Source organism: Thamnophis sirtalis, unplaced genomic scaffold, assembly GCF_051295495.1.
Source record: "Thamnophis sirtalis isolate CommonGarterSnake01/CBP01778 unplaced genomic scaffold, rThaSir2_p1.2 scaffold_11, whole genome shotgun sequence".
Taxonomy (NCBI): domain Eukaryota; kingdom Metazoa; phylum Chordata; class Lepidosauria; order Squamata; family Natricidae; genus Thamnophis; species Thamnophis sirtalis.
Genome location: NW_028261391.1, coordinates 42,318,879 through 42,337,970, shown reverse-complemented (window position 1 = coordinate 42,337,970; position 19,092 = coordinate 42,318,879). Strand labels below are relative to the sequence as shown.

Below are 19,092 nucleotides of genomic sequence, written 5' to 3'. Positions count from 1 at the left end.
ACCCAATCGATCTGAAGGGGGAGGGGTGGTTTGCTGCAGCAGCGGAAGCAACACTCCCGATTGAGCCCCCTCGGTGTCAGTGCACGTCGTAGTGCTTCTGGGAGTTTTTCCGGAGGGGTTCCGCCGCGCCCTCCTCAGCAGGTAAGTCGTGAGTCGAGGGAAGGGCTAGCCTTTAAGACAGGGGTCTGCCCGAAGCCCTCATCGTTCCTTCTAGTCACGGTTCAGTAGATATCAACCCGAGTGATCCCTTTCTCTTTTCTCCTGGAGGCTCTGTGCGGAGTTTGTTGTCGGTAGCTGCAGCTTTTTTATTCGGTCTGAACATCCGAGTCCTTTATTCTGCGCGTCTTGTTTCACATAGTGACCAGAGAGGGATGGGAGGCGGGCTTTAGCTGGCCCTAATTAGCCATTACTTATTTTCTTATTGGTAACCAGGCGTAGCCAAAGTGGGTTCCCCTATTGGTTGGCCTGTAGTGCTTTTCATTGATCCGGATTGGTCGGCTGTTGGAAGGTGAGACTTTCCAATTGGCTGGTGAGAGAAGGGGCTGGACTTTTAACGGCGAAGCCAGTGGGCGGAACTTATTTCAAGAGAATAATTCCGCCCGGATCTGAGAGAAAGGGAGGAGCTTCGTGTGACGCCTCTGGCTTGTGTGTGTGTGTGTGTGTGTGTGTGTGTCCGCGGGGGGGGGGAGGGTCTGGTTGTGGGCTTCGCAGTAGTTCTGCGACCGTCATGATTCGCTTTTCGTCTGGAGAATTTTACCCTTAAAGTTCTTCCGATCGCGACACTCTCCGGCACGGAAAGTTGGAAAGAGCCTTTAGCCCGGACTGCCTTATTTGGAAGGCGAAGGTCCCATTGATATCGGGCACGAGGCTAGGTCGCCTTGGAGCCGCTGCCAGTCACATTTCGCTTAAAAAGACATTTGTAAGATGTTAGACTAGAGGCTGCAGCACTGTGTTCATCTTGTGGGTCCTCATGGCCTGCGTTAGAGCATGCCTGCAATGTACTTTGAAAGAAGTCTGAAAGCTGAACGAGAAACGCAGAGAACCGTAAGGAGGTTCTAGGACCTCTGACTGAGTCTTCGGACAATTTCAGGCAAAAAGTACCAATTTAATGTGGATCAATGGTGTGATGAAATTACACTTTTTTTACAATTTACTTTAAGACTAATTTATTGATTGTTTTAAAAAATATCTGTTTGCAGTGCCCAGAAATAGCCAGCTTTTTCTTTTCAGTCTGGCACCTGTTAGACACTGGTGACTTTGAAATAGAAATGCTTTTATACCCACCAGAAACAATTCAGAGCACACTGTTCTCACACTTTGAGAACTACAATCTCTATCCACCCATCATCTCCTAAATTAGTTTAATGACTTATTTCCCAAGAAGTGTATATAAACTTGCATTACCACTTTACAAAAATATGAAATCACTGATAATTATCCCCAGTTTGTATAGCTTGTGTCAAGCAGTGAGTTAGATCTTTAGTATGTGACTTAATTATTAGAACAGCACTTGAAGTTCAGTGTCAGGCTTACACAAGTTCATGGTGATGAAGTATTTATTAAGTATTTTATTAAAATGTACTCCAAACACATTTAGAACTTCATTCTCTGCAAACTTAATTGATTATCTTTGAACACTGTGTAACTTATTTTTGAATAAACAGTTGATTTGCTTGACATTATTTAGCATTGATAGTTGTCTCCTGAATGTCTAAAAACTGATTTGATTTCCAGCTGCCGTTGCATTCATACATTTTTATTATAATTGTTACTAAACATAATTGAGCTGTTTGAACTATGTAACTAAAATTTTGGTTTGATAATGCTTATAAGTCAGTTGTAAATAACTATGATAAAAAGTAAAAATGCAGGCAATAGAGTTCATTGATACTTCTCAACAAAGTATTCTGGAATGTGGGCATCTGAATTTCTTACAATTGCATGTGTGCTTCACAGGCGGAAATGAGTTCTCAGCAGTTTCCCCGTACTGGAGTTCCTCCCCCAAGTCTAGGTCCAGCTCCTCCTATCTCCGCCGGTGGACCTGCTGGACTGATAAATCCAGCAGCAACAGGTGAGGCATTTTTACCAAGAACGATGTTCCATGGAAGTAAGTCCATTGAAACTAAATGTAATGTTTATATAGTTTCATAAATTATCACCTTTCATAGTAATGGTTCAAATTTTCTATACTGGTTTTCTTCCTTTTCCAGTAGTGAATGATGAACCTAATCGAGAATTGGAAATGGCTCCCAGAGATCATGTGGTTCCTGCTGGCTCTCTTCAGTCCCGTGAAGAGAAGCAGGAAACAGTGGTAGTTCGACCATATCCACAAGTGCAAATGTTGACTCAACACCATACAGTGCCATCAGGTGTACCAGTTACAGTGGCAGCTCCTCCAACTCATTTGGCTCCAGCAGTGCCACTTACCTTTTCTGAAGGGCTTATCAAGGTAATGAAAACTAATTTTATATACTACACTGAATTGTAAATATTTTTCTCACATTGGCATTTGATGCCTTAGGTATTTTTTATTTACGCTGATTTATATCACAAATAATTAATCTAAATTTCTTTTAGATTTCTTTTAGATTCAGTGATAGTTTTTTTAAACTACAGAAAGTAATTGAATATAGTAGATATGTAGGAATAGTATGTAATAACCCAACTTTTATGTGTACTACTAAATGCCGTTCTTTAGATATTTTTGAATGTGAATTGGAAACATATACTGTATGTTTAATACACTAATATCATGATTGGTTGCGCAGTCAGCCAAATCAGACTGGATTTGGCCATTTAATCCACCTACTGACTCCATCCCAAGGACTAGAGATAGGCATATGTTATTGTTTCATGGTATTAAAAATACTTGCAGGTTGTAAGTTGTTCCAAATGAAGCAATTGACTAGTATTGATTTTGTTAGTGCCAATGGTGTTCAAATGGTGCTTCAGTTGTTTTGGGATTGCACCTAAGACTCCTATTACTATTGGTATTAACCTTGCTTTCTTTTGCCACAATTGTTCAACTTTTATTTGCAGTTCTTTGTGATTTTCTGTTCTTCTTCTCTTTTACTCTGCTATCTCCGGCTATTGCCACATTCACTATTCAGAGTTTTTTGCTTTTTTAATGACATTTGTTAAGTCTGGGACGTTATGTGGCAGGTATTTATCTGTTTGAATTATAAAATCCTAGGGCACTTCAGCATTTTAGCTTTCTACTACTTTGTCTATTTTGTGGTCCCACCAGGTCTTGCTTGTAGTCCAGTGGTGTTTCTTGCACATATTCCAATGAACTATTGTTGCTGCTTTGTCATGCCAGGGTTTGTAGTCAGTCTGTGTGATCTTGTGGTAGCTAACTAGATGGTCCACTTGAGCTTCTTTGCAGAGGTAACATTTATTGTCTGTTTCTGTCTTCTCAGTATTGGCATTGTACACATTTATTAAGGAACAGAGCGTAAGCTGTTCCAAGTAAATATGCCTTTTGCTATTGACTGATGAAATATTATGATGGTGATTCATTGCAGTCAGCCAGATATTCAGACTGGATTTGGCATTTTTGTCTATCAAGTTCTTTCCAAGGACCTGGAATAGGCAGAGGTGGATGTTTGATGGTGTTACAGATTTCGTCGCAGCATGTAAACTGTTTCCAAGTAAAGCCACCTTTTGCAATTGATTGATAGTGAATTTTTCAATGCCGATAGTGTTCAAGTGGTTCTCCAGTTGTTTTGGGATTGCACGCAAGGTGCCTATGACTATTGGTACTATCTTTGCTTTCTTTTACCACAGTTGTTCTATTTCTGTTTGCAGGCCTTCATATTTTTTTATCTTCTCCAGTTCCTTCTGTTCCATTCTGCTTTTTCCAACTACTGCCACGTCCACTATCCAGACTTTTTTGTGCCTATCTGTTTGAATTCTAAAGTCCCAGAGCACATTTAGCTTCTTCATTTTCTATGACTTTCTATTATATGGTCCCACCAGTTCTTGTTTGCAGGCAAGTGATATTTTTTGCAAATTTTCCAATGCAACATTGTTGCTACTTTGTCATGCCATTACTTGTAGTCAGTCTGTGTGATCATCTTGCAGCAGCTAACCAGGTGGTCCACAGTTTCTTCAGCTTCTTTACATTAGGTGGCACTTGCTGTTTGTTGCTGTCTTCTCAATTCTGGATTTTAAGGCAGTGGTACACAATGATGGCACACAGTTCCAGCTATTGCCCAATTCCAACTTCCTTGGTAACATGGCCATAGGGAGGGATGGTGAGAGTTTATAATGCAGCAGTATCTGAAAAACCACTTGTTGCCTGCTCCTGCCATAAGGAAAAATAACTGATACAGACTCATGTTATTTCTATGTAAAGAGCAAACAATTGTATCTTTGTTATTTGCAGCCTCCTTTGAAGCCCGCAATACCCAGTCGTCCTATTGCACCAGCCCCACCAGCCCCACCATCTACTCTGTCTGGCCCCACCAAAGTCCCCGGGCAGGTTACTGTAACAATGGAAAATAGCATCCCACAGGCATCTGCTATTCCTGTAGCAACAATAAGTGGACAACAGGTATTTTTTTTTTCCTGCCATATTTCTTAAGACTATGGAAGAGAATTAAAAAGCCTTGATTACGCTTCTACTGTAAAGATGTATACTTAAATTTTACTTTTGTATTTGTTTTAAAACTTCAGATTAACCATAGTTATTATTGTATAATAACCATACGATTCAATTAATTGTAAATTTGTGAATTAAACTTTTCAAGACAATTCTACACAAGATTTTACATGTAATTTTTAAAAAATTATTTTATTTTATATGCAGGGGCATCCCAATAGCGTGCACCATATTATGACAACCAATGTTCAGATGTCAATTATCCGAAGTAGTGCCCCTGGGCCTCCTTTACATATTGGAGCTTCTCACTTGCCTCGAGGTAGTAAAGTTAATTGTACTTTCTTGGAGCAAATGATTATATAGCAATTTTGTTTGGATAAGTTTTAGATATGGAAAATATAGATGTTACTCCTAAAGTGAAGCATGTGGAGAAGGCTGGACTTGAATCTGAAGCAATTCCATTTAATTACATTCTTGTCAGGAGATATAGTATATCTTTGTGGTGTTATATAGTTCATTGATCCTACCAAAATCTCAATTGCTTAGGAAATATCACAATATAGTTATGGTTGTATGTTAATGACTACAGTTAAGGTCAATGAGACTCCCACTTCAAGTCCCATTAAAGAGATTAGTCTTCAGTTGCATTCACAGTATGCTAAGCTCTAAGAATAGTTGCTTAGGTTTGTCTTAGCAGCCTGATTGAAATGGTGATGTTATACTTCATGGTTTACCATAGTGTCTGAGCCACTGTAATTTATCCAACCAATTATCGAAATAAGTCAGACCTATCTTCTTTGAAAACAGGAAATATGTTCCATTGGGCAATTGTAAGAGGTGGCTGAAGGGCTGAATTTCTTTGATGTCATCATAGAAACATGGGGTGGATGTTCTGACATTAAATAAGTTCAGATTTCTTGAACCAGACATAGTGTTTCATATATATATATACTGTATATAGTGGTATTTGTTCTCCTGAAGTCATATGGTCTTTCCCTCTTTGTGTTTTGTTTCTCAAGGATAAGACACAAAGATTTAACCAGACCAATAGCATATTTCCTTAATAATAATGATTGTTCCTAATAATTATGAATGAATATGTATATATAAACATATATGATAAAATATCATAAATAATCAACATTTGCAGACAAACCAATAATTTTAGGTATCAGAATACACTCCAAAATTTGGGTTGAGGACATATATAAATATATATTGTAACCTTGTTAGAAGCGCTGATACATTCTGTACATACTCGTGAATAAGATCAAATTACCATTAAATGTTAGGATTTTTTCCCCCTTATGATAATGAAATTGACAATGAAGCCAACTTCCAGGGAAGATGCTCTCCTTCAATGGATAGATTAACCACGTAGTAGTTTGTTAGGAACGTTCTAATTTGGAGTTCTGCACGAGGTGTTGGATTAGATGGCCCACTTGGCTTCTTCCAATCTGTGATTTTAAGTGTGGCTGAGCTCACTGCAGTTGGAAGCATATGCACTGGTAATATTCCTTCTTAGTTTTTTATCCTACATAAAAGCTGCAGCTAACCTGACACTTTTAAAATGGGACATTAAATGTTATTTAGTCATATGAGTATGGTTTCTTTCAGGTGCAGCTGCTGCTGCTGTGATGTCAAGTTCTAAAGTAACAACTGTCTTGAGGCCAGCTTCACAGTTGCCAAATGCAGCAACAGCACAACCAGCAGTTCAGCATATCATTCATCAACCTATCCAGGCAAGTAGCAGTCATGAAGTATTGTCATTTAATTGTTTTAATACTTACCTTTTGTCTCCTCTAGTAAGAAATCACTTTGAAGTTTCAGTGGCTCACTGCATAAATAATTTGGGAATTCTGGCAGCTTCCTTTCTTAACATTATAGAAATGGTTTTGGAGAAGCTACTGTAAATAAAGTCTACCTAATAATGAACTTCAAGATGTCTTTCTACTTAAGAGTTTCAATTGTGATAGTTGATGAAGTATTTTTCTCTTTTTTCTTTTCTTCTACTCTAAAAATAATGGCAATTTTATCATATTTTATACAGTTTAATATTATCTAGGATATAATTTAAATATCAGTTCTCACTGTTTAAAGAAACTATTAAAAAATAGTTGAACGTTCTTATAATAATGAAATTGCAATGCTGATAAGATACTATTTTTCTCTTGCCTATATAGTCTCGGCCTGCTGTGACAACCTCAAGCACTATTCCGCCTGCTGTAGTTGCAACAGTCTCAGCCACAAGAGCTCAGTCACCTGTTATTACTACAACAACCACACATGCTACAGAATCTACCCTCAGGTAACCACCACAGAACACAGCATTAAGTAGACCAAGTATATAATTGGAAGGTATATATGTATTTACATGTTGATCTGTTTGCACCTGAGGATCATTTTTTACGATCTGGCTGTTACATACAGGCTGTTTCAGATTGCCTTCTTAGATAATTGCTCCATCAGCCACACCATTTTTGCACAGTATTTTGCTATGCTAATGAGTTTCCATGCACTGTAAGTTATCCATGTAATGTGAAATCATCCTGATTCGTGCTCCAAGAGGACAGTACTTGCTACTGACATATTAATTTAGGTAATGCACATCTTAAGTCATGATATCTCTTGAGTCATTAACTTTTAATTAACCTAGGTAAAATAATGTTTTTTTACAGTCGGCCAGCACTGTCAATTCAACAGCACCCACCTTCTGCACCTATCAGTATTCAGCGTCCTGCCCAGCCAAGGGATACAGCAACCAGAATTACTTTACCTTCTCATCCAGCCATAGGAACACAAAAACAACAGCTTCACCCCATGGCTCAGGTAAATTATTATGAATGCAGTCCACCCAGTTATTTCTTCTTCATTGGGGCATTCAACACATCACACTTCGGGAGCAACTTCATGGTTTTGTTTTTTTTTACTTAATAGGTTGCATGATCTCAATTACTGCGTGTTATGTTGTATGAATAATGGCTTAATAAAGTAACAGATCTTTAAGTTGTTACTTTATTCAAAAGTTATTAATTTATTCAATAAACCATGATTTTAAACCACATGTAGATATGTTTTGTAAGGGCTAATAGCTTGGTAACTAGTTTAAGCTGATACAGTAATATTTTTAAGCACATTTTCAACAGTTTTTAATGTACAACTTTTTCCTCTACAGAAAACAATTTTTAGTACTGGTACTCCAGTAGCAGCAGCAACTGTGGCACCAATTTTAGCAACAAATACTATTCCTTCTGTGACTACAGCTGGTAAGTATCTGTAGTTACATTTCTTCAGAACTATTTGTAAAACTAAAAAAAGTTATTAAAGTTGCAACTCTGTCCAAACAAAATCTTTTGCCTCACAATAGATTTGAGTGACAATAGCAACATTTTGGTGGTCAGGAGCCATATGTAACATTTTGGGAGAAAGCAAGATTGTAGGGGCAAAAATACAGTCTAGGATTTGGGGTTCATCCCTTTTAATTAGCTCCACGGTGTCATACCATGTGAAAAATACTGCTTGATATTTGTTTTAGCTTGCTTCTATCAATAGAACATATTTTCTTGCATAGATTATTGTTTTTGTTTGTCTATATTCATTGACATTTTCTACACAAAGATTTAATTGTATTACGTTTTTCTTCTAGGCTCTATACCTCACACTCAAGCAGCCCCTACTACAATTGTCACTGTGACTATGCCATCACATTCATCCCATGCAACAGCTGTGACCACTTCAAACATCCCAGTTGGTGAGTGGGTTCTCTTATTAACTGTAATTTGATTTGTAATATTTAAGTAATATTTTACTTTTGTTTTTCCAAGAGATCAGCAATTTATTAGTTAATAAACTTATGTGCCGCCCATCTTGCCTAGAGGCAGCTTACAGTCATAAAAACAAGAATAAAACTTTAAAATGATAAATATTATTACTAAAATGATTTAAAATTGATCAGATGGGAAGGAAGAGAGCAAGATGTACACAGGAGAGGAAGTGGGATCTTAGTCCATTAACCACCTCCAGAATGGCATGACCTCGGTGAGGTCCCAGTCAGTTGGTAGAGCCAAGTCTTCAGGTACTTTCAGAAGGCCAAGGATGGGTGTGAATCTTACATCAGAGGACATGTTTCAGAAGACAGAAAGGGCTCTTGTCTTGGGATCCCACCAATTGGAATTCCTTGGCTAATGGAATCAAGAGCATGTCCCTTCTGCCAACATGGGTGAGTTGGGCCAATTCCATTGGGGTGAGATATTTCTTCAAGTAGCCTTAAAAGCCATGAAGGGCTTTAAAGATGATAACCAACATCTTGAATTGGACACAGAAGCCAACATCAATGCAATATGAACCATCATAGAGGCCCCAAGAATGTCCACATCACTATATTCTGCACCAGTTGTAGCTTCTGAATACTCTTCAAGAGTAGCCCCATTTGCAAGCATGAGATGACCAGGACTTGAGTGACTATGTGCAGGGATGCAATATCCAGGAAACTGGCATGTAACACATAGTTGTGCAAAGGCTCTCCTAGCCATGACTGCCATCTAATTGTGGAAACATCCCTCCTGTAATGAAGAATTGTATCACCCACCTGGCAGTTGCTGTCCTGGAAGCTTTCACTAGTCAGAAGGGACAGGGATCTAATTGGCAGGTGGTTACACTAACAGCATTGAGCACACTGTCCACTTCATCAGAACCAACAAGGTCAAACTTTCTAGATAACTGAGGAAGCCCGCCCCAGGTATTCTAATGGACCTGCACCGTGCCTGTATTCCAACTGGGAACAGGTACAAGTCACTGGCCATCAGATGTTCTCTAAATTTCTCTGTATAGCCTCAAAGTTGATCACATGACACCCCCCTCCCATCCCAGGAGGGACCTGGAGATTTTGAAACAAGCCACTAGTGACACTGCAGACACAAAAAGGGCAGAGAAATAATGGTGGTTTTGTGCTCCTACTGTCACAAGTAAGGTTTTAATAGAGACTATAGCTCATAACTGGTCAGATTCATCCCTCATTTTCATTCAGAAGCTCTATAGGTATCTCTGTACCTATATAATACTTTATGAATTGTATATATCACACTTCTACTCAGCTCTATGTTTTCAGCTTTAAATTATCATGCACTGTCTTTCTGTTAAAAGGACAATACAGAGAGGCTTGGTTCCCTGAACATCATTTCTGCATGTTATTTTCTTAGTCTTAGTTTACTGAGTATGGTGAATAACTGGATTGTCCTTGTTACTATACAGCTAAAGTTGTCCCCCAGCAAATCACACATACCTCTCCCCGCATCCAGTCTGATTATACAGCAGAGAGGAGTAATCTCATTCCTATATCTAGTCACCGTGCATCTCCAAATCCGGTGGCAATGGAAGCTAGAAATGATAATAGGTAAGTGAGCTTATTTTCTTATACAGAAAAAGAATTTCTTAATCTTAGATAGATAGAATCTATATTATTACAGTTTGTAAAGTAATAATTTTTTTGTATAATTCTATTGAATATGTTATGATTCTGAAAAAATTAAAATTCCATGGGAACAAAGCCAAAAATAGAGAATACCTTGAATTATGTTGCTCAGTAGTGTGGATGCCTGGAAATGAAGGATAATTAAGAGCAAATACAGGCAGTCCTCCACCTACAACCATTCACTTAATGATGGTACAAATTAATGTACCATTGTACATTTGAAAATGTCATTTATGGCCTAAATTTCAACATGACTGTCACCCTGCTCTTATGGTCACATGATCACAATTTAGATGCTTAGCATCTAGTACACAGTTGTGATTAATCTGTTGTAGCATCGTGCTGTCATGTGATCACAATTTGTTATATTTTTAGCCAGTTGGTTAAGATGGTTTTGCACTTATGATCATAGTGACTTGACTTAGGACTGCAGTAAAAGTAGTCAAAATGGCATTCTGTTCTCAACTGCGGCCATAGTTTATAGTTTATAGTTTTATTAGAATTTGTAGGCCGCCCTTTTCCCTGAGGGGACTCAGGGCGGCTCACATAAAACTGGGAAGGGGGGAATACAAACATCAAGATAGAAACATATAATAAAATGGTAGGCAACATACATTCATCATTCGGGAGGGGTAACTATCCTTATCCCCAGGCCTGACGGGCGAGCCAGTTCTTCAAGGCTATGCGGAAGGCTTGGACGGTGGAGAGGGTACGAATCTCCACGGGGAGCTCGTTCCAAAGGGCCGGGGCTACTGCTGAGAAGGCCCTCCTCCTTGTGGTTGCCAGCCGACACTGGCTGGCCGATGGTATACGGAGGAGGCCTACTCTATGGGATCTTATTGGTCGCAGGGATGTAATTGGCAGAAGGCGGTCTCTCAAGTATCCAGATCCACTGCCATGTAGGGCTTTATGGGTGATTAATAGCACCTTGAAGCGCATCCGGAGATCGACAGGCAGCCAGCGCAGCTCGCGGAGGATAGGTGTTATGCGGGTGAATCGAGGTGCACCCGCAATCACTCGCGCGGCTGCGTTCTGCACTAGCTGTAGTCGCCGGATGCTCTTCAAGGGCAGCCCCATGTAGAGCACATTGCAGTATTCCAGCCTAGAGATCACAAGGGCCCGAGTGACTGTTGTGAGAGCCTCCCGATTCAGGTAGGGTCGCAACTGGCGCACCAGGCGAACCTGGGCGAATGCCCCCCTGGTCACAGCCGTTAGGTGGTGGTCAAATGACAGCTGTGGATCCAGGAGGACTCCCAAGTTGCGAACCCTCTCTGAGGGGTGTAGAATTTGACCCCCCAGCCTGAGTGATGGAATATTAGTCAAATCTTTGGGAGGAAAACACAACAGCCACTCGGTCTTTTCTGGGTTGAGCACAAGCTTGTTAACCCTCATCCAGTCCATAACGGCCTCAAGGCCCCGGCTCATCACATCTACCGCTTCATTGAGTTGGCACGGGGCGGACAGATACAATTGAGTATCGTCCGCGTATTGATGGTATCTAATCCCGTGCCTGCGGATGATCTCTCCCAGCGGTTTCATGTAGATGTTGAATAGCAGGGGGGATAAGACCGAACCCTGAGGCACCCCATAATTTAGGGGCCTAGGGGACGATCTCTGCCCCCCCACTAACACCGACTGCGACCTGTCCGAGAGGTAGGAGGAGAACCACCGTAGCACGGTGCCTCCCACTCCCACCCCCCGCAGTCGTCGCAGAAGGATACCATGGTCGATGGTATCGAAAGCCGCTGAGAGGTCAAGGAGGACCAGGATGGAGGAATGTCCTTCATCTCTGGCTCTCCAGAGATCATCGATCAATGCGACCAAAGCGGTTTCTGTGCTGTAACCGGGTCTGAAGCCTGACTGGAAGGGGTCTAGGTAGTTTGCTTCCTCCAAGGACCGTTGGAGCTGGAAGGCCACCACCTTCTCAACAACCTTCCCCAAGAAGGGAAGGTTGGAGACAGGGCGATAGCTATTAAGAGCAGCTGGATCCAAGGATGGTTTCTTCAGGAGGGGTCTCACCACCGCCGCTTTCAGTGCGGCGGGGAAGTTCCCCTCCCGAAGGGAGGCGGTCACGACCGCCTGGATCCAGCCTCGTGTCACCTCACTGCAGTTCGCAACCAGCCATGAGGGACACGGATCCATAAACCAAGGATTACATATAATGCTCCCTGTCAAACATTTAAAACTTTGCTGTATTTAGAAATGATTGTAATATGTATGCGCTTAAAAATGCATTTCTAACATGTGTCAAATATATACAGTGCTGTTCTAGATTAATTATCAATGGAACTGAGAGATTTAAAAAAAAACCTGAGGCATTAAACATGTAATATGTAAAAATCCTTTCCTTTACCCCATATTTATTCTTTTAATTGGATTATAATGTGTCAAGGTATAGAAAGAAATGAGTTGCTTCTAGAATCTTTACAAATGTCCTTCTATTTTTTTAAAATCCATTGTTTCCAAATAAGCTAACAAATAAGATTTATAATTTGTACTATAATAAAATGTAATACTCACAACTATAATTTATTAAATGGATCTAATTGCAAGACTATGTTTAAGAATTCTCATTTCCTCTCCTGTAGACAGTCAGTGCCTGTTCAATTTCAGTATTTCTTACCAACATCGTATCCTTCGTACCCTTTGGCTGCCCACACTTACACACCTATTACCAGTTCTGTATCCACTATCCGCCAGTATCCTGGTAAGAATTCCACTAATTTAAGTAATTTACAGTGGTGTTTTACTTGAGTAGCAGTGTAACTTTATCCATAAAAACAATGTTTAAGATGAAGGTGTGACTGCAAATTATTGGAGTCTAAAAAAGAAACCCTAACCACCAAGCGTAAAAGTATAAAAACATTTTTGCTTAATTAAAATAATGGAACAAAAAATGGGATTATTAAATATTTATATACTTATTATTTATGTACTTATTATTTATTTGCTGCTCATCTCATAGCCAAAGTCTCTGGGTGGCTTACAACAAAATGCTAGTAACTTATTCACCTAGTTTCTTCAGGTGTAAATAAGCAGTACAGGTAGTATTAATGGCAGTGTTTTATGGCATTTTAATACAATAAAAATCTGAAATCTATATGAAAAATGCTTTTTCAGTGCTTTTCTAAGTGTACAGGTTAGCCACATGAATTATTTAGTAATAATTGCAGAAATCATATAAGAGATTAAGTTCTGATTTATGCATTGCAAAGAAACAACTCTGGCAATGAGCTTGGGTTACATGCTATGCAATATCTCCATTGTAAATATAAACTCTATTGTTGGAAAATACAAGCTAAAATAATCCAACAAGTTTAAGTTCAATGAATATTGAAATGGAAACTTTCTTATTTAAATTCACAATCACTTATTATATGAGTTTTGCAATTATATGGTTTGTTTTTATCTACACTGGACTATTACTATATCATATATAATAATTTGGCTAATTGAACATGCTGTGCTGAATGGAGCTGGGATATGAATTGAATATGTTATCTTGAGTTGGTGTGAAAGCAAATAAGTTTAGTGGCACTAATCATGTTCATTCAAATTATAATATAACTAAAGCAAAATGTTATTGTGTAGATTTAAAGCTAAACCTGATGTACATAAATCTTAAACTTTTGTTACGATCAACTACTACTATATAATTGTATGTACTTCATTACTCCCACACAAACCAGAATATTTATTAAGCATGTTGTTCCAGTTTCAGCCCAGGCTCCCAATTCTGCCATAGCGGCTCAGACTGGAGTAGGAGTAGCTTCTACAGTGCATCTTAATCCCATGCAGCTGATGACAGTAGATGCATCCCACGCCCGTCATATACAGGGCATACAGTCTACACCAATTGGTGCACAGGGGATACAGCCAGCACCCATCAGTGCCCAAGGAATACAGTCTACGCCAATTGGAACCCAAGGGCTACATCCAGCTACACCAATTGGCACTCAAGGTCTTCAAACCGCACCATTGGGGCCTCAGCAACCACAAACTGAAACCAAGACATCAGGTTTTTATTTATTCTGATTTATTTGTGACATATAGAGATATAGATATATTCCAATAATTACAATTTTCTTTGTAGATTGCAATATAAAATTTAAAACCATAAAAGATGCAGGAATTAAATCTAAAACAGAATCATCAACAATATAAAACCAAATTTCAATAAAATTTAATAGTATGCAAAGAATTGAAAGGGTCTTAATTTAGTAGTAAAAAAACCCATAATGGAGGCCCCAATTAAAGTTTTCTTTTTTTCTAGTAGCCATCTGCTATTTGGACAATATTTGTGTTATTAAAAAAACACATTTGAACACCTGCTTTTTTAAGAAGTTATTTTGATTATGCTGGAATTTTTAAGGAAACATACAAAGGACTGCAGAGAGGACATATTATTTAGAGTGAGACTGCTATTTTATTGTTTGTACTTACAACTTTATTGCAAATGTTCTGGTGTCATCAAGCAGGATAAAATTTCTGCTTTTTTTCAATCTACAAGATTAGAAATGTATATCACCTTTTTCTCTGAGGAAGGAGTTAACTACAGTCTGATTTATTATTTGGAGACTTTCTGAAGGAGAATGCTGTATTGAACATCATTAGATTTAATTATGAAAATATATAGATAAAGCACCCTATCAATTAAAAATATCAATATTTGTGATCCAAACATAGGTTATTTTAAGGAAATTAAGTTATAATTTCCAGATAATCACTAATTTTTTATTTTTCTGACAACTTTCACTAGTGGTTTTGGCAGATGGAGCCACCATTATGGCCAATCCAATTAGCAATACATTCAACTCTGCTTCAGCTTCAACTACAGTGGTGCAAACTCATAGCCAGAGTGCCAATTCTAGCACATCAGCTCAGGGTTCATCCCCACGCCCAAGCATTCTCCGAAAGAAACCTACTACTGACGGGTGAGTAAAATTGCAGTTGCAGTAATATTCTTGCAAATATTTATGATATGCACATCACCATATCAGAAGTAAATTTATTTTGTAACATTTATTTCATCAAGCATATTTCATACCATTGACACTACACTGCTAATAAAGCATAAACAAAACTATAACTCTCAAATTTTCGTATGTCTGATTGTATTTTTTATCATATGGAGATCAAAGCTATAAAAAGTCTTTTTAAGTCTTTTTGTTGAAGCTGTCAAAATTGCTGGACATAGTTTTGAATGAATCTTTAGGCTTGCAGAACAGAATAGTATATTGCATTTCTTGTTTTATCCTCACTGGAGAGCTACTACAATATTTTTAAGTTAATTACAATGTTGATTTATACTGTTTAAACAGGTATTTGTGCTTATAAACAAAGGAATCATAGTAGTTGGCATGTTATTTTGCAGGCTGGCAGTGAGGAAAAGCCTAATTCCTCCTCAACCAACTGAGGTAGCTGGCCCTCGTGTAGAAAGTTCTGTGAGAAGTGCAAGTGGATCACCAAGACCAGCTGGGTAAGATTCCCCCCCCCCAAAAAAAAACCCTGGTATTTTAGCTTTGCAAACCAAAATAAATGTCATGGTAAATGTTTAAAACAAGTAATATATATGTATAAATGTATTCACTGAGCTAAGTTTTTTTAGTTTTTGTAATTCAAGATAATTCAAGGATACGGTTTTCTGCAAATTGAACTCAGCCTCAAATTATCTCAATCCATAACCATCCTAGCTCCTATTCCTGAATCATAATATTAATACTTCTTTAAGGAAGAGGGTAATGCCATCTGCTTTAAAGGAGTGGTAGGGCATCTCTTTTTTTAAGAAGATACTCCTGGATGCCGTTTCCACACATGGTTTTTAAGGAAGATTATTGAGAAAATGATGTGGAATCAGCTAGAAAGGACAAAAAAAAAAGGAATTGGTTGCTTTGATCCTTTCCAGTCAGGATTCAGGCCCCATTATGGGAAAGAAACTACTTCATCAGAACATAGATGTGGGGAATATACACATATTTTGTCTTGGTCCTGTTAGACCTGTAGATAATGTTCAATTACAGCTCTCTACTGGACCAGCTGCAAAAGCTGGAAGTTAGGGGCACTATTTTAGAATAGTTCTACCCAAGTGGATTGCTTCAGTGGTGATCATGGATGCAGAACGCTGAAATACACAGAAGCTCCAGCAGAGAGTCCCATAAGGCTCAGGGCTTTCTCCCGTGCTATTTAATAGTTAAATGAAACAAATGGGAGAAGTCATCTATTCGTTCAAGTGAGGTATCATCAGTATGTTGATCAAAGTAATTAATAATATATTGCCATCAGGAACAATGACAGAAATTTTGGACAGTTTTCTGGAGATTTGAGGGTCTGGATGGGATGAAACAGGTTTGGAATAAACCCTACCAAAACAAAGCTGCTGGTCATCAGCAAACATTTAATAATATGGTCTCCAAAGTTATTCTGGACAGGGTTGCACTCACCCAAGAAGGTGGTACATGATTTGGGAATCATCCTGGATTCCATAGCTCCTGGTTCAGCAGAAAGTAGAAGCTGAGACGAGGAGACTCTTAAAGAGAGAAAAGGTCAGAACTTGTGTTGGGGAAGGCTTCAATATTTGCAGTGGGTTCATGGTCATTTAATGTCTGAATATATATGACTCTGCTTGTATATATGACTCACTAAATCATTGTAAGTTTATTGTTATAGGATCTTGAAAAAAGAGTCTAACTTTTTAATTTGTGTGTTCTGTCTAGTGTTAAACCTAAGCCAGAAATTCATGTGTCAATGGCCACTCCTGTAACAGTGTCTGTGGAGGCAGTATCCATACAGAGTAATGAGCAACCTCCTGTCTCAGTTCCTTCTTCTCAGCAGCCACAGTCTGCCATTCCAACAATCATCACAGCAGCTAGCCCACCTTCGCAGCCCACAGCTGCTCTATCAAGCATTCCAGGAACACTTCCAGCTCCTCCACCTACTTCAGCCACAGTTGTAACTGTTCCTCCACCTCCATCAACCATAAGTGGTATCCTCTCTACAGTATTGGGTCCTGTTGTACCAGAGATAAAAATAAAAGAGGAAGTGGAACCTTTGGATATAATGCGACCAGTTTCAGGTACGATTTTTTTTTTAATTTATAGAATCATAGGGCTGGAGGAGACCTTGGAGGTCTTCTAGTCCTGCTCACAGAGGGAATCTTATATCATCCCAGTAAAATGGTTCTCCAGTCTACTTTAACACCTTTAGACTTGTTTAAATAATTATAAAAGAGATTAGAATTGCTTAGGAAAGCCAACTTAAGCATTTGTTTCAAAGTGATTTTATATGTGCCAACCAGAGTCACCTTTAGATGAGATAGGCAGCATATAAATCAATCAAATAAATAAATAACGGTGAAAAGACTTGTTTCATTTTAATTGCTTTGATTTTCTATATGACTTCATAAAGAAGTTTATAAATTACTGCACAAACAAAAAATAGCATATCACTGAAAACTTGGGGGGGGGATTCCTACATAGGTACTGTAATTGCCTGTAATTAAAGTATCTGTTAAAAACATTGTTAATGTTTGTGCAACTATGAGACATGAATAAGAGTCACACCCAACATAGATTAGGGTTGCTATTAAAGTCTACCTCATGATGGTACGGGTATCAAACCACCAGTACATCTATGTCCTTATTTCAGCTTTAGACTACTATTCTACACCCCTGCTTCAGATAACCCAGACTCTCCTGGATAAGGGGAGTACTGCATGGAAGAATTTGCAGAGTTTCTGTCAGATAAAGATGCTTGGATTCATTCCCAGTTGGACACTTGTGTTGTCACAAACCCAAAGGAGATGTTTGAGGTTGAATCTTGCCCAGTTATCTGGAATCCATTTGAACCTATTTGGCTCCCAAAAGTGGGCCTGGCATTAACATTGTGAAGTTGGTGATAGAGGTGGTTGTTGAGCAACAATTCCAGAGAACTTTGGAGGAAGTAGTTTATCTAGATCAGGGCTTTCAAACTCACAGCACGCAGGCCGGATGCGTCATGCACTGGCCACGCCCACACCCGATTTAGCGAAGAGAAAAGTCATGTCATATGACGCCATGATGACACAAGTTTGACACCCCTGATCTAGCTTGTACCAAAGCTGCTTTTTCCAAAAGGCAACTGGAATTTCTTGGTTTTTTCTTTGAAAACATTTCACTTCTCATCCAAGGAGCTTCTTCAATTGTCAGAAATAGATGGGGAGCAACAGGCTTCAATTAAACCCTGTTTCCCTTTTGGAGGAAGATGGATGGCTATATAAATTTGATTAAATAAGCAAATCATTGTTTTGTGTTCAAGGTAAAAGGGAAACTGAGTCATTATGAGTTTGTAGAGCCCCTGAGGCTCTTTGCTTGTTTTTTGAATTTTGCCTTAAGTTACCCCAACTTTAAATGTTAAACATTATCATTTTTTAATTGTATTTATGAGGCTTGAAATTTTCATAGTTACTGTATGGTTCTCAAATGTAATCAAAAAGGCTAATTGTTTGGTTTCTTAGTACAATACCAAACTGTTGAAAAGAACCCCCAATGGGGAGACAGACTATTGCAATGCTTTTAAAACATCTGGGTGAATAATCTTGCAAAATATTCTAAAATGACTGTCATATAAATGCATGTCACAAATAGAGCAAGTGATGCAGCACACTGCATTTTCTGGAAGAAAAAGCCAGAAAATCTGGACTATTTCCTAAACCCTAACTGTGAAATGTCTTAAGCATGGTTCTCTTTTTCCTTTCCAGCAGTCCCTCCACTGAGCACAAATAGTGTATCGTCATCTGTTACATTGCTAGCCAACAATCTTACAGTGCCCCAAAGTGACTTACTCCCAGGTGCTTCTCCAAGGAAAAAACCACGTAAGCAGCAACACATCATCTCTACAGAAGAAGGGGATATGATGGAGACCAATAGCACGGATGATGAGAAATCCACTACCAAAAGCTTGCTGATAAAGGCAGAAAAGCGCAAATCACCTCCAAAAGAATATATAGGTGATTATTTGAATTCAGAAACAAATTTTTTATTTC

General features: G+C 38.8%; 1 protein-coding gene and 1 long non-coding RNA gene across 5 annotated transcripts in view; one reads left to right on the top strand and one right to left on the bottom strand.

The window, feature by feature from the left end:
• SAP130 (Sin3A associated protein 130) overlaps window positions 1-19,092 on the top strand; it is a 27,038-nt gene continuing 7,946 nt past the window's right edge. For 2 of the 4 annotated variants that reach the window (XM_014064241.2, XM_014064240.2), the window contains exons 1-17: window positions 1-141; window positions 1,957-2,107; window positions 2,211-2,449; window positions 4,388-4,555; window positions 4,811-4,922; window positions 6,221-6,345; window positions 6,787-6,911; window positions 7,282-7,432; window positions 7,779-7,869; window positions 8,250-8,354; window positions 9,854-9,995; window positions 12,662-12,780; window positions 13,789-14,091; window positions 14,833-15,007; window positions 15,448-15,552; window positions 16,787-17,145; window positions 18,808-19,056. In XM_014064241.2, the coding sequence (XP_013919716.1) occupies window positions 1,963-2,107; window positions 2,211-2,449; window positions 4,388-4,555; window positions 4,811-4,922; window positions 6,221-6,345; window positions 6,787-6,911; window positions 7,282-7,432; window positions 7,779-7,869; window positions 8,250-8,354; window positions 9,854-9,995; window positions 12,662-12,780; window positions 13,789-14,091; window positions 14,833-15,007; window positions 15,448-15,552; window positions 16,787-17,145; window positions 18,808-19,056 (2,713 nt within the window). In that variant the 5' untranslated portion in view covers window positions 1-141; window positions 1,957-1,962. The remainder of the gene's footprint in view (window positions 142-1,956; window positions 2,108-2,210; window positions 2,450-4,387; window positions 4,556-4,810; window positions 4,923-6,220; window positions 6,346-6,786; window positions 6,912-7,281; window positions 7,433-7,778; window positions 7,870-8,249; window positions 8,355-9,853; window positions 9,996-12,661; window positions 12,781-13,788; window positions 14,092-14,832; window positions 15,008-15,447; window positions 15,553-16,786; window positions 17,146-18,807; window positions 19,057-19,092) is intronic. The other 2 variants (XM_087725678.1, XM_014064242.2) reach the window with 2 other exon arrangements.
• Window positions 16,943-19,092, bottom strand: part of LOC106547174 (uncharacterized) — a 15,603-nt gene continuing 13,453 nt past the window's right edge. The window contains exon 3 of the long non-coding RNA XR_015698043.1: window positions 16,943-17,079. This is a non-coding gene — a long non-coding RNA (uncharacterized LOC106547174). The remainder of the gene's footprint in view (window positions 17,080-19,092) is intronic.